A 15,320-nucleotide genomic window follows, 5' to 3' on the forward strand; every position below is an offset into this window, starting at 1 on the left:
AAGAGTGCCCATTACTGTAAGACTCTACCTGATGTGAAAAGATCAGAGAGACTAGAGTCCTTTTGATGTGCTGAATGTATTCAAACCTAATGAGTAAGAAAAACTGAATTTTGAAGCTATGGGCTTCAATTGCTGTGGACTGATTGTCCATAAATAAGGAGAGAAAATTGTGGCAAGTACTTCTGATAGAATCTAGCATAGTATGTTCTTGGGCTTTTCAAGTAGATGAGTCTCTCTTTGCTACATTATCTATTTTGTTGACATCTGGTAGTTTGTAGCTTATGATCTTTTAATGCAGGGAAAAATAGTGGGAACTGATTAGGTCCCAGAGGCATTTTTCTTCTTTTGCTATGAATCATAATTTATGTGGCTTCCATTTCTTGTTATGCAGCCCATTAAACTAAAATATTTAGTAGTAGCTCCTGTTTTGAACTTAATCTGAAATACTGATAATGAGCTCTAAAGTTATTTTGTGCATGTGCACAAGCCATTGGGGTGTGTTAACGTGTATTTAAGAGGGCAAGAGGATAAAACATCTAAACATCTTGACAGGGATCTTGGACAGCAATTGATGTGGCAAATTGTTAATTGCAGTAATTATAAAGCAGTTGAAAAATTCCCAACTCCTGGTTTCCAAGTGTCTTTGTATGGTATTCTGCCAAGAGGTGATGATGTTTGTGTCAAAAGCCAGTCTTACTAGTCTCTCTCTTTTTTTATTTAACTTCTCAGATAACCTAGATAATCTTCCCTAGTCTTGCCTATCTCAAGGTGACTGCACTTCATCTGGAGAGCTGGAGGTCCATCTTGTTTCTCTCCTTGTATGCTTGTTTGAATTTGTGTACTGGTGACAAGAGTCAAACCTGTGTAAAGAATGTAGATCACTCTTCCTTCCTTTACCCTGTTTTAAAACTTTTTGATTTCTCATTATTTTATAGATACTTTATAAAGTGAACACTGTGTGTCTTATTGGTTATATACTGTGTGTACTGTGTATTTCCAGAGCTTCTCTTGATATTCCTGTCTATGAAACCTGGAAGATTTGGTAGAAACATGCAAAGTAGTTTAATCTTTCCAGGGTTTTAGAACTTGGTGCAGCAATTTGGCCTGCTTTGCAGTATCTCTTTTCTGCTGATGGGGAAACTGGCCTGGGTGCATTTATTTGTTTTTGTCTCATTGTATACTAAATGAATATTGCACAGCAAACACTAGTTAAAGTTTTACTTGGCTTTGTCACTGGGTCAGTTTTATTTCTACAACCTGTTGGTTTTGTAGGTATTGTTGACATGTTGATTTATGAACTTCCCGGTTTTAATTGTTATATACAGGAGACTCTGCCTGGATATGAGGTACTGAGGGGAAAAAAGAGGCATCACTCTTGGCTGCTCACCTTGCCCATTTGACTCTAAATCATGGAGACCAAGGAAGAGAAGAAAGAACGGCGACAAGGCTATTTTGCTCGGTAAGGTTACAGGGTTTATTTCAGTGTTGATTAAAATATGGAATTCCTTATTCTGCCTTTTTCACAAGACAAGTATGGCTTTTGAGATATGTATACAGAACCTGCTGCAGTATGTATCCAGGAAATGCTTTCATTGCTGTGTCCCCAGGGTTTGGAGTAGGGATTTTTTTCTTTTGGGTAGTGGAGAGAATTATAGTTGTAGTTTGTAACACCAAACTGTTCTTGGGTACTCGATTGCAAATTGCCCTGCATTTGAGCTTCCAACATCCAGATCCTGGAGAGTATTTAGAAAACAAGCATATCTAAAATATAAATGAGTCTAAACCTAAAGTTTATCTGATTTCAAATAAACCACAGACTAAGTAGTATTATCTCATAGTATAAGACCAACTAAGAAAGGGTAAGCTGTCTAGACTGTATCATCTCTTGGTGACCAGTGACAGGACCCAAGGGAATGGCCTGAGGTTTTGTTAGGTTTAGTTGGATATTAGAAAAAGGTTCTTCACCCAGAGGGTGGTTGGGCACTGGAACAGGCTCCCCAGGAAAGTGGTCACAGCACTAAGCCTGACAGAGTTCAAGAAGCATTTGGACAATACTCTTTGGGCACGTGGTGTGACTCTTGGGGATGGTCCTGTGTAGGGACTGATGATCCTTGTGAGTCCTTTTCAACTTGGCGTATTCTGTGATTTTGTGATCTTTATAAATGAAAACAATGTTTTTTCAGTCAATCATTTTTATCATTTGGAATTTACAATTGACGATTTTTAAGAAATAAGTGATGTTGCTTTCCTAATAACTTTTCTTTGTTAATTTAGCAAGTCTTAATCATCTCTGAGCTCTGATGCACAAGAAGAACCAAAGCTTTCTTATTCTTGGGAGGGGGGTAGGAAATAAGGATAAAAAACATCTTTGTCTCAAGGAGATATTCTGTACTGTTGAAAAGGAGAATTGTATACTCTCTTCACTCAGTACTGAGTAACTGCTATCGAAACTGCACTTAAACCAGTAGCTGTAGTGAATTGCAGACATCTAGAGACATGTCTGTCCCACTTAGAAGTAGTAACGTGGGGAAAAGTTGCTACTACTTTATTGCTATTCAGAGGGTATGCAGTGGTTCCTAAAGATTTGAGGCCAAGTTTTGTTCATCTCTTAATGCTTTGTGACCTGCTTTCCATTGGTAGAAATGGAATTACGTTGGTGTTGACAGAATGGAATGTTGTAGTTTGTGATTCTGAGAAGGGGAAATTGACAATGGCACCTATAGCAGAGGAAGCATCAAGAAGGATAAAGCAGAAGTAGCTAAAGGGATTTTACTAAGGAACAATTAACTTTGTGTTAAGGGAGACTCAGGTTTTGAGGCAGATGTCTAAGTAAGATGCTTTAGTATTGAGGATGAGTTCTAAGTACTGTCTGCTAAACAAATAGAAAGCCCCAAGAGGCCTTCAAGAAAGTCCTTGACATGATATTTAATCTGTTGTGCAGCTTTTCTCTGTCATCTTGTGGCTGTTCTCTTTTAAAAATTCGCAAGGGCAGTGTGTCTTGTATGGGCGTAGGACATTGAGCAAGGGTCTGAAGGATCTGAAAGCAGTTCTCAGTTCTAGCACCAAACTGTTGTATAAGTTTTGGGGAGGTCACCTGTCTCTTTCCCTCCCAGCTTCCATTTTCTTTTCCTTATATAGGTTGCAGGCCCTTAAGTGAAGTCCCCACTCTAAGCAAACCCATGCATGATTTCTACAAGAATATTCTTGCAGACCATCCAGTCATGTTTTAATAGAAGCTAAAGTATGTCAATAGGTGGTATGCCCAACCAGCATCCCAAAGTGGCTGACTTCCCAATCAGAAGGCACCTTTTGTCCTTCAGACTAGTGTAATTCTTGTGCCTCCTGGACAGCTTTTTGTAGGGGTGGTGCTCATTGTCTGAGTGGTTACTCTAGCAATTGCTGGAAAGGTTAGCTTGAGAATGCCAAAATACTATGTGCTGGCAAACAGGCTCCTGAACTGCAAGAGAGGAAGCAAGATGAACATGAAATGGTCTACATCTTTTCCCCCCGAGTTTAGTGTTGTAAATAAGCTTGTTTACACATTTATTCTTCAAAATATTTGAAATTTCTCTGTAGAAGAGAGCCACCCAGCCATCATATCTTTCCACTACAGATAGTCATGGTCTGAGTTGCACAGTTTTCCCAGGTCTTTTCCTCTCTCTATGGCAAGTGAAGCTGAAATAAAACCCTCTCCATCCATTTTTGCTTCTTAGCAAATGCTCCTTTTTTGTTTTGTGGTAAAGGGCTTATTTTTTGCCTTGGCTGGCAAGTAATGAAGAAGTAACTTTTCAAACAAAATAGAAATGTCTACAAGACTGTTTAAAGAGCAATTTAGGCTCCTTATGTAGATAAGATGTTACAGCTCGTGGGAGTTTAACAGGCAAGAAGAGTAACATGCAAGCATAAATTTCTCTTATGCAATAGGTCCTTATTTAAGACTGTTACTCCTACTTAAAGACTATTCTGTGTAGTTAAGTTTTCTTGCCTAATTTTACAAACCTTGTTTTTAGGCTCCTCTGTTGTCACTGGCTCCCAAATGGACCAATACCTGTGCTGGTATCCAGCAAGTCCAAAAATAAATGGTACAGTGTAATATAGATGTACAGTGGCACATCTGTGTTTTTTGGGTCCTTGACTCTGCTGTGACATTTAGTCCTTTTATTCTGGTTATGTACCCTTGAGCCCAGGTACAACTTGCTATTTCCCTCTGTCTGTGCATCTTCCCTCTCACCTTACAGAATGGAGAGCTTTGCTGTTTTCCCTTTCCCATTGCATAGGGTCAAGTTCTTAGGTTATGCACCTCATAAATGAATAGCTATTAAAATTTTCACTTAATTTAAAAAGAAATTACCAAAATAGGTGTGTGTGCCACATGGAAAGAATTGGTAGTCTAGAAGGCTGAATGTACAAGTTGAAACTGCAAGTGGTTTGCTTGTGCTACTGTGTGATACTGGATATATTTAGACAAGAAGTTGAAGGAGATGAGAGATCACAATGGAAGAGTTTGAATAATTTCTGAAAGAATGATGGAAGGGGTCTTTTAGTTCCAAGTGTTCATCTCTTAACTTTCATCACAGTGAGTTACTCAGCATTTTCCATGCTGTGTACAATCTATGTCAAGTAGCTGTACTACTGTCTTAGCAGTGAAAACAAATAAGTATGCTTTATTTGAAAAGACGTTGCTTTTCAGCAAGTTGACCAAAATGCTTACATTAATTTTGTTAATTGTTGCATCTCCAACTTGTGGTGACCTTAATCTGAAGGGTGCTGTGTGCAGATGAACTGTAAAAACGATACTTACACTGAATGATTTCTTAGTGGTTTCCAGGGGAATTATGAATCTTAGTTTTCAGCCTTTTTTTTTTTGGTCACCACTAAGAGCCAGATTTCTGAAGTCAAAGAAGTGAAAGTATTAGGGAAAATGTTCTCACTGGGATTTGGGTGCTTTTGTATTTATTGCATTTACATTGGTCTTATTACCATCATTCTTACTACATAGATGTCTAGGACATGTTCCAAAGCCCATCTCAGTAGGCAGACGCTCCCTTTAGTTCCAGATTGCTAATACTTTGTCAGAACCTGAAGCCAGTTGTACAACCTAATGTTTCCTTATGATGTGAATATCTAAGGGAAATAAGGGAATTCACAGCATGTTCTAATTTAATTTATATTCTTGGCTTAGATACTATCTAAATCTACGTTCAAACAGATGAAGACTTATACATTCAAACCAAGATTTACAAGGAAATATATGAGTGTTTACTGCAGTTGTTATTTAGTTGTTACCAGGCTCTAATTTACAACTTTTTTCCCCCTTCTAATTATTTTTAATGCCTAAAAACAACTAAAACAAACCATACAACAAATGGTATACAGATTTTCAGTTACAGTAGTTGTTTATGACCTAAGCTTAGCCTTCTCTGTAAACATTCACAACAACTCCAACGGGAGGAATCATTGATACATAGATACTGAGTTGTAAACAGCTAGAGTTTAGAAAGCTTGTATCATGTTGTTATGGCCTTTCCCTGGTCTGTGCAGCTGTTGGAGGCAGGATGTTGGCTTGAAGAGACCCTGGGTCTGACCTGCTATGGTCAATCCTTTGGTCAGTCCTTTGTGTACTACAAGCTAACAGGTTTGTAAGCATCTCATTTGGAATTTTTCTGTCTTCTGTTTTATTCCCTGTGGCTATTAAGACATAGGAAGATGATGAAATAAGAAAAATGCAGCTAGCACAGAGGGAACGTGTGGAAAGAAGAAATCACTTGGTGTCAAGGACAAAGGATGCAATATAAGGGAAATATAGATAAGGGATTTATACACAAACACCCTTTCTTGAGGGCATGTCCTGTGTGTGAGACTTTGTCAAAAGTTGTTCTGTTAAGTGCTTTTCTTGTTGGCCAGACTCATTATATCCATGCTAGGGGCTTCATATGTTCCTCCTCAGTTCTCTATTTCTCCAGCAGTTGCCCCCTTGCAATTGTTCTTACTCTGCTGAGCCAAAGTGTTGATGTTTATTCAGGTTTCCTGTAGCACCCATAATTTATTTTTTGCTTTTAGAAGGAAAAGTTTCCACACATTGTTTTTAAAACAAACCATCATGGAGGTTTATCTTGGGTGTGAAGAATAGTCAAGCCAAGATCCTGGAGATGCTTAAATATTTTTAAATGACTGTAGGAAATAATACATCATTTCAGTTCATCTGTATAATGGAAATAGCTCTACTTCCAGACATATAAACATTACCTCATAATCCTGTTACTGAAACTAAATAGCAGTGCTGCATTTTACTCACATTGTTTCAGTCAGTAGCTTGTATGCCTGAGGCATTTTATTTTGTAGGAAAAGACTGAATATATCACTACTTCAGATTTATGGAGTGCAGTGTTTGTAATTTAGGGGTATATGTTCAGGATAGGTGATTTGCTATGTTGGATGCTGAGAGAGGCCATAAAATGTTTTCTGAAACATACGACATTGTGATTTATCTTCCAGTTACTTAAAATGGAAGGGTTTCAATGTTTTTAGCAACCTTTCTGCCTGCTGCTGTGTAGGTTAGTATTTTAGCTGTCCTTTGCAATTGTAGTTTAAGACATTGAAAAATGTCTAGAATTTCACGGCCAGTAGCACTAGGACCTTTTGAGTAGAACTTTGGGATGGTTAGATCCTTCAGATGCTTAAGAGACAACTGCTATTCATTGCTTACAAATTACTGTTGTGTATATATATATATTTAAAAAAGTTTTATCATAGGTGTAAATCTGGAGAATGAGAGTTGGGAGGGAAATTGAACCTTCTTTTTCAGAAGGGTGTTGCAGTGCATGGGAAAAGCATGTTGAACCTTGGGAAATGTTTCCTCACCTCACATTGTGTTGCACAATTGCTTTCTGGATTCTGAAGTTTTTATGTTAGCAGTCTTTTAATTCTGTGATGCAGGTTGGGAGTCAACAGAACGTGAATTCCTGTTTCCTATTTAGTCTTTGAATCTCAGAATTATTCCCAATGTGAGTGCTTCCTCTGGGAAACATAAACGGGACAGTGGTTTCTGTAGTCTTGGTTCTTTTCATTGCTTTCATCCCTAACAGTAGCAAAGTTATTTAGGATTGAAGAAGACTTTAGTTATTGGTAACAGAGTTAGTGAAAGTATTTAATGGGGCCCTGAGGCTCTCCTCAGGGTTCTTCAAAATTGTCCAGTACCAGAAATGCTGTTTATGGAGATAAAAGCCTTGCATAAGAAGAGTGGTTAATCTCCTCACCTATTCACTTCCCCCCTGCATGTGAAGTGAGACTTGGGTAACAGTATGGGCTCTGTATAAAGAGACTTTTTTTTAAGAGGGAGAGGAAAGGCAAAGTTTTGTGATGTTCTTGATTTCTTTGAGTGCTATATCAGAGACTCTGCAGAGAAAAGAGTTTATTTAATCTTCAAACATGCGGTGTCACACCAGTAATTTCACAATTTTTTACCTTGCAAGATTCGTGTAAGACTGGATTGTTAGGCAGAAACCTAACAATGACCTCCGATTTGCTTTTCCCAAAGGGACCTTTGGATGTCTCTTATCAGCCTTTAGAAAGAAACTTATTTAGCCTCCTTTTTAGAACGTAGTTACGCTATAGGCCTTTTGATGTAGATGTCTGTGCAGTTTTGATAAGAGTTGCTATTAATACAGTTGCAACGTATTTTGTCTTTCACTGCTTCCCTTCCCCATGAATGCCGAGCATGAGGGGTGTGCTGGACATTCCTGGTGGGCCGTGCCATTTACCTTTTCGCTCATGGAGAGATTTAAAAACATATCTTAAAGGTTATAAAACTTGGAGGCTTCACAAGACGGCTTTCTGGATAGGTGAGATACAGACTTCTTGCTGTATCTGATATAATTATCTTTTTAAATTTCACTGTTTCTGTAGTGTCTGCAGGTATGGTCTTGTCCCTTCAGCTTGCCAGACATGTCTTCTCTTCTGCTCTTAGGTGCTTTATGTACTTACTGCATAAAATTTTGCTTCATCCCAGTGAACTGTTTTAAAATTAAGTCTAGCTTAAATGCTGGTGGAAATTTAGCATTACTACTTGGCAGATGTGAGTTCTATGATCGATTTTTTTTTTAAAGCGATGTTGCATAAGATGCTACTGAAAGAGGTGATCCAGCTCAGCCTTCTGATTTTGCCATGTCTCTTATGGGTGACCGAGCTGCATCACTGAGCTACTATGGCATGAAGGCACCTTCCAGAAGCAGCCACATAAAGAGATGCCTAACGGTACTGACTTTGTAGGGTGCTCTTAATCATCTTGTTCTCATGCTTGGAGAAATCCCAGCTGTCTTACTTCTTTGTGGCAGCAGTCCTGGTCAGCTCTCCTGTGCTTTGTACCACATGGTAGTAGGGAATGGGGTGTGTAGTATTTTGAGAAGAAGAGTCAGCATTGTGAGATATGTTAAGAGTTTACTGAGTTGAAGAAAACATAGGTTGGTAAGAAGCTAGATACGCCCCTTCGGGGAAGGTGCTGGTGTTTCTGGCCCACAAATTAAATTGCCTGCCTTTGTATCTGCTTTGTATCTGCTGCCTGTTTTGGTTTTAGCACGTGCTGTGCTACATTGTATTGTTGGTTTGGCTGGTGGGACTATTTCTGGTTATAGTGCTGCGTGTTTAAAGGGAAAGGTATGAATACTACCTGCAGGACTGTGCTTTTGGAAAGAGGCAGTTTTTCTCCCTCTATCAGAGAGATTGTAGGGCATTATATATATAGCTAACTAAGGGAATTTTGTCAGGGTGCCTGTTTGTTTGCAGGGTATCTGAACTATTAATTGCATGTTCTGAAGTTTCTGCTGTGTGCCTGTGCACATTGGGGTCCCGGCTCCTGCCTCCCCAAGGGACTGAAGTTTTTTCTCTATGCTCTGGGGCTTTGAACAGGGTAAGAGGCTGTGTGGATATTCCTGATGGCCTTAGGTTCCCCATGGTGCTAGGGTGGTAAACTCTCATGCCCTCAGAGTTAATCCAGCTTCCAGACTGTGTTTTGAAGGGATTTCTACCCACCCCACCCTGCTCCTGCCAATCTGATTATGGGGAGGTGAGCTATAAGTGTAGGTTTGTGGTGGTTTTTTTTTGTCCTGCTCAGTAGTGTGGATAGGGAGCGTTTCCTCGGATCATCTGAAATTTGAACATGTGTGTTAGCTGTACTCTAAGTCTCTATGCTATTCCGTTGAGGTCTGTGGGATTCCTCCTGTTGATTTGTGTGAAGGAAAGTCCCAAGGAGAGCAACATAACTCCTTAGGAATTTGGGGAGGAGGGAGATATTTGCCCTTACTTTAGAAAACGTTTGCAATGTAAATGAGCCGTAAATCAACTCTTAGGTGTCTCAGTGCACTGAGTATTTTCCTGTGACACATCAGTCTCTGACAAGGGAACTTGCCTTGCATAACACTTGCATAATACTGATAATAGCTTCAGGTTTTTACCACTATTTTTCTGGACTGGCTTTTTGTTTAAGTAGAGGTAAACTTAAGAGCTAGCCAATCACAGGTAAGCTTAGTTTAAATTATATTTTATGTTTCTGGTGTAACAGTGTATTTCTCTCATGGATTTTTGCTTTCAGTAATGCTTCTGTAAATAAATGACTTCAAGAAGTTAATCACATATTTCAATCAGACAATCTTTAAAAGTGAAGTCTCCTTAAGCAGATGATTTATCGCTATGTTCACTATCTGTGTTAAAAAGATGATACTCCTCTTTCCACTAGGACCACAGCAGGTGCTGCATGTAGAAGTTTTACTTGCCTGAGACTGAGAAGGATTTTTGTTGTTGTAGAAGTGTTTTTGTTTTACAAATGCTACCAAAACCTTTTTTTTTTTTTTTTTTTTTTTTTTTTTTTTTTTTTTTTTTTTTTTTTTTTTTTTTTTTTTTTTTTTTTTTTTTTTTTTTTTTTTTTTTTTTTTTTTTTTTTTTTTTTTTTTTCCCTTCAGTCTGAAACTACAGCATATGATTCTGGTCCAATGGACTAAAGCACTTCAGCAATTGTATGCATATGAAGAACCATACTGTTAGGTTTAACAGAACAGAGGAAGTTGCTTGTAGGAACTGAGCTGGGTACAGGCAGGGGAGGTGGGAGCAGGTCCCAAGCACTATGGCTGCAGGGTGAAGTGCCAGGGCACTGCAGAGGAGGGGAGGCCAGTAGTTCCCTACCCACCTTCCATAGCAAGGGTAGGACCCAGCATGACAAGAAGCTTTCCTCCCCAGCCCAGAAGGGAATGGTCAGGTGCTGGCATAGTGCCAGGCAGCAGAACAGGGTGTCACGGAGCACCTCCCTTATCTGGCTCAAGCCAGCCAGATTTGCTAGGAGGGGGTTGTCCTTGAAAATAGCAGGAGACTGAGAGAGCTCCTGGCTTGCTTCCCTGCCACCTTCCTGCTCTGCATCTGCAGGGAGGAGGTGGCACTCAGCCTCCTGGATGTGCTGCAGCCTGGGTGGTGTGTGGGTGCTGCAAGGAGCGAGACCACTTGGTGTTAAGCAGAGGGGCTGCCTTGTGAGATCTAATTCAAGAGCACTATACCTTTCTGCTTTCCTCCCATTATTATTCTAGTTCAACATCTGCCTGAAGTGCCAAGGGACCTTATGGACTCACTGAGTCCAGAGAAAATGGAAAGGGAGCAGAATCTCTTCTTCCATTGTGCTGACAGAGGGCAAAATTTACTTTCTATGGTTTTATTTCTCCTGCAGTAATTAATTCTTCCCCTTCCAACCATGTACATTTTGATTACAGGTTGAAAATGTCAGCCAAATTGAAAATTAAAAAAAAACAAACTATCCTTCAGTCAAAAATCAAAGCATAAATAATATAATACTTTATATAAAACCCACAGGGAAATTTTAAGATGTAGTAATTAATACACACTTTATCTCTTACAAGTGTAGTTGAGGACCTGCTACACTACTGTGATGGTATGGGTGGAGGAAAATATCAGTCCATGCCAAATTCTCATTTTAGCATAATGTATATGCATTTGAGAAGTTGCATTGGTACATACCTGCCATGTGACTGTAGACAAGCCCTCCCTATCTTGTCATCTTTATACCTGTGGTTAATGTCTTTTGACTACAGTATTAATTATTAAAATATTAATATTATCAAAATATTATTTTGAATAGAAGCATTGATGCAAATGTCTCCTCTGGGTGTAGACTGATTATCATTCTCAGGAAATATTTGTTGTGTGAGACAATATCAGTCATTATTCTAAACACTGTAGCTACAGATTCTTCTTTTTTCCCACCTATTATCGACCTGGCTGGCTGACTTTTTAGAACTTTAATCCGTGTAACATGCTACTCAGTGCGCTTGGGCATTTCTTCCATGCTGTGTGTCAGTTAATGGGAAGTCTGTTTGGGAAATCCATTAAACTGCTCAACATGCAAAATAGGTTACAAGTCATTTGAGGACAATGAATGCAAACATAGAACTGAGACATGCGGTGGGTTTGTTGAGATTTGTTTTTAGCAATTACTCTGAAATACTTTAGATAAAACCTTTTCTCACTCATGTCACTGTGTTTCTTGCTGTCAGTTTGTTCCTGGGTGCCTGTCTGTAGGCATGTGCACAACATCTCATATTCTATGAGCTCCAACTGTTATTAACAGAATCCTTGAGAAATATATAGTGACATTTGGATAATTCTGGCATTGTTATGTAAGTTAGCATTTAAAACCAACAATTTGACTTCCTTTCTAATGCCTTTTTTAAATAAAGTTGGTCTTCTCTATTAATAACAAAAAAAGAAAACGGATGGTGTTTTTCTCTGTATTTTTCTTTCTTTAACCTACTTTTGTTTACAACTATATTAAATCTGTAGTTTGATGCCATACAGAATGGTGCAATGATGCAGAGAGCCTCAACATTTAAATGGTAATTTTCAAAGTAACTTTTTAAATGAAAGCAAAAGCTAATGCAAAGACAGATACTTTAAATCTCAGTCTCCTCCCTTTTTAAGATACCCCTGTTAGGAGTCATTTAAATAAAGAAATCATTGAGTTTTTGACTTGAATTTGATCACTGACTTCTCGGCCATAGCTACTTTTGAATCCCACTGACCTTACTGCCCAGCAAATACAGACAGACAGATACCTTCAGTTGCCTACTTGAATCAACTTACTCAACATTAAGATCTTCCTTATAAAGAAAACAATGATTTCTTCTCTGCTGCTGCTGGAGAAGCAGAATCACTGTTACCTTTTTGCAGCAGGGGAACCTGCCCGTCCTCCAGCCCTTGGGAGCGCAAATGTTCATGAAAATTTCCCATCATCAAATCACCTTTTATGGAAAAGTGGGAAGAAGCTGCCGCAGCGATACTCCTGTCCAGAGGTCTGTTGGGCATGGTGTGGTGTGTGCCTGGTTTGGCTTTCTGGCTTCCTCTTTTTACTGGTCTCAACTAATATTGCAGAGAGGAACCAAGGCTGTTGTTTGACAAGCACATCCATCTGGGCAACGTGCCTTTGAACTGGTGCTTGGAAGAGCAGTCTTACCTTCACTTTTGGCCTTCTCCTTTGGGTTGATAGGAATGGTAGCACAGTTAAGTGGGATCTAATGAGGGAGTGATCCAATTTTGAAAAATAATTTATGTACTGGCACTGTTACTGGGTTATCTTTAACTTAGATAATTTCCCAGATCTGGTCCCTGTGCAGCTGCAGCAAATGGTTATGTGTGAGAACGGACATCTCCTGGGGACAGGATCAGTGGTGAGCAGAGAGGCACCTTCTTTTGCTGACAGAAGTAGCTTAAGTTGCTTCTTTGAGACAAGTCTCCTTTTCCTCAAACAATGTTGCGCTCTTCTTGAGCCCTGGAGGTTTTCTGTGCTTTTTGCCTCATTACTGTTGCATTTGCCATGCTTTATTTCTGCCAGGGGCCAGTCAAGGATGCTCGAGAATGAGGGGGAGGGAAAGGTGGATGCATGCCAGTATTCTTCAAGAGTCTGCCCACAGGTGTACAGCCTTCTGGCAGTCAGTGGTGCAGATACCTGCTGAGTAAAAAAAACCCCAAAACCACAAAACCAAAAGAAACCACTAAACCCAAAAGGCTGTCGCTGTGTTCTCCATGGCCCTTCCTTGATCAATTTTCATGATTGCTCTTTGTATCACTTTACATCTTTGGCAAACACAGCATGCCTAATCTATTTATTTTTAGCTGCTTTTCACCTTATCTGAAGGTAATTCTTGAAATAATTTAATCTTATGGCCTTGGTACTTCTCATATAAGAAAGCACTCCTGAGTTCTTTTTTCCTGGAGTTGGTTTCCAGCTATGTTACTGCTGCATGATGTACAGCACATTTTCTGTGGATTTTGCTTTAACTGACCATTGATTTTCATTTACTGTTTTATTGCTTCCTTGTAGATTTTTATTGCTGTTTGAGTCACTGAGCACTAAAGTTCTTTCTGACTGTTTCCAGTTAGTTTAATCAATACTAGAACTTCTTTCTACTATCGGGAAAATTTGGTACAGAGGTGATCTGATAAAGCGGATGTGCAGCAATGACTGTATGGAGCAGTAGTCATCTCCTGGAGCTTCCCGTGTCCCTGTTGTCATCTTTGGGGTTGTTCTCAATTCTTGCACTTTTGTTTCCCTATGTTAATTGATTACTAATTTTAAGGGGTCTCCTCTTTGTTTCAGGGAATTCGGGTTCCATGAAGAGTGTTCAGTTGAGGCAGGGAGGGAGGAGTTTTGGGGATAGAAATTTTGGGGAAATTTGAGATGTGTTTCAGCCAGCTTTATTGCCACGGCCATACTGTCCCCATCAGAATAATCTGAATAGTTTTTAATACGACATGACTCTTCTGTGCAGAATCTGTGCAGCTTCTCTGTAACATCCTCCTTTGCTGCATAACTGCAGTTCCCTTTTTCTTACTCCCTTTACTTATTTCAGTTTCAACCACCGATACTGAGGGAATGGGGGCTCAAGGAGCTGGCTCTAAGTGTGGGAGAGCAGCTGGAGGCCAGTGCTGGCTGATGGTGACAGGGGCAAGGCCATTATTCCCTTGCCAGGGCTTTGGTGCAGGGAGAGTGTCTTACTGAACCACTTTGTGAAGAATTCCTTGCATGTGTAGGAGCGGTGTGGATGATTAATGGACACCGCAGTAAGAGAAAGTATCTAGCATTGTCAGCAGAGAAGGAGCAGGATGGGAGTGTAGTTAAGAGTCAAGTTGACATTTGTGACAAAAAATGTCTGTGGTTTTGGTTTAATTGGACAAACCTGTTAAAGTGAACTTCAGGCAAAGTTAAAGGAGTCATCCAAAGAGAAGGATTTCTTTGTTTTGCTTTCTGCCTAAAGCTGTTCTTTGAGACCCTGCAATAACTGAGGTCATAAGAAAAGGAATTTAACAGATGTCTAAATCAAGCAAAATAGCTTTCCAGGATCCTTCCCCTATGGAAAATGTTTTATTAAATCGCTGTCATGGTAATAGAGTGCTGAATACATCATAACATACATACTTCTGCTAAGTAAACAGAAAAGATGGGATTACTTTTTGCCTTTGAAAATAAAAAGTTTATCAAACTGTATGGGAATGTTGTAGTCTTGAATTTAAGAAAATAAGAACTTTGTGACAGTTCAAAACTCTTGAGCTTTACCCTGGGAAACTGGAATTATTCCCACCCCCCAAATAAATATAAAAGATGTTAACTGGGATATTTAAAGTTCCCTGATACAAGTCTGAAAACTGGGGAGCATAAATTTACATGTTTTCCTTTAATCTAAAACCTTTTTTTTATCAGAAAGTGCAGTATCTTTAAAATTCCAGAAAAACCTTCACTACAGATCTTTCTCTGCACGTTACAGATGAGAAACAGAGGTAGTGACTTATTTTTGTGAGCTAATGGCAGTATCAGGAAGAAAATGAACATAGCCTGATTGTCAGTACAGCACTTCACTTTTTTGGAGCTTGCCAACTTTGTTGAGCATTGCTGATGACTGACCATGCGTGAAGCCTGGTGCTGATATTTGTTGTAAATTAGTAACAGGAGTTCCAATAAAAGTGGAAATTTCCAGCTTTGACCTGTGCTACTAGTATTGGAGCTTTCTGTAGTTCCTCTTTGTCACTATGAATGACCAGATAATGGACACTTTGGGGTGTCTGCAACCACACTGTTGTCCTTGATAAGTTCTTCAGTGTTAGGTTTTCTTTTGTTTTTTTTCCCTCTGTAGTTAATTGTTTAAATCTCTGGGAAAAGATGTGTTCCCTCCCTTATATTTGCCCTAACAGTCTGTTTTAATAGTAAATATACAGCCTTGTGGTTTGCTCATTTCCAAAACAGGTCATAGACCAACCTGAAATGGCTGGTGTTT

At 39.3% G+C, this 15,320-nt stretch overlaps 1 protein-coding gene across 6 annotated transcripts in view; it reads left to right on the plus strand.

Annotated features, from left to right (window-relative positions):
• Positions 1 to 15,320, plus strand: part of NCOA7 (nuclear receptor coactivator 7) — a 92,003-nt gene that overhangs the window by 23,828 nt on the left and 52,855 nt on the right. For all 6 annotated transcript variants that reach the window (XM_027897086.1, XM_027897092.1, XM_027897087.1 and 3 more), the window contains one exon: positions 1,326 to 1,459. In XM_027897086.1, the coding sequence (XP_027752887.1) occupies positions 1,410 to 1,459 (50 nt within the window). In that variant the 5' untranslated portion in view covers positions 1,326 to 1,409. The remainder of the gene's footprint in view (positions 1 to 1,325; positions 1,460 to 15,320) is intronic.

The sequence above is a fragment of the Empidonax traillii genome, unplaced genomic scaffold (assembly GCF_003031625.1).
Source record: "Empidonax traillii isolate 1590-97213 ecotype Southwest subspecies unplaced genomic scaffold, ASM303162v1 scaffold528:size513120, whole genome shotgun sequence".
Classification (NCBI taxonomy): domain Eukaryota; kingdom Metazoa; phylum Chordata; class Aves; order Passeriformes; family Tyrannidae; genus Empidonax; species Empidonax traillii.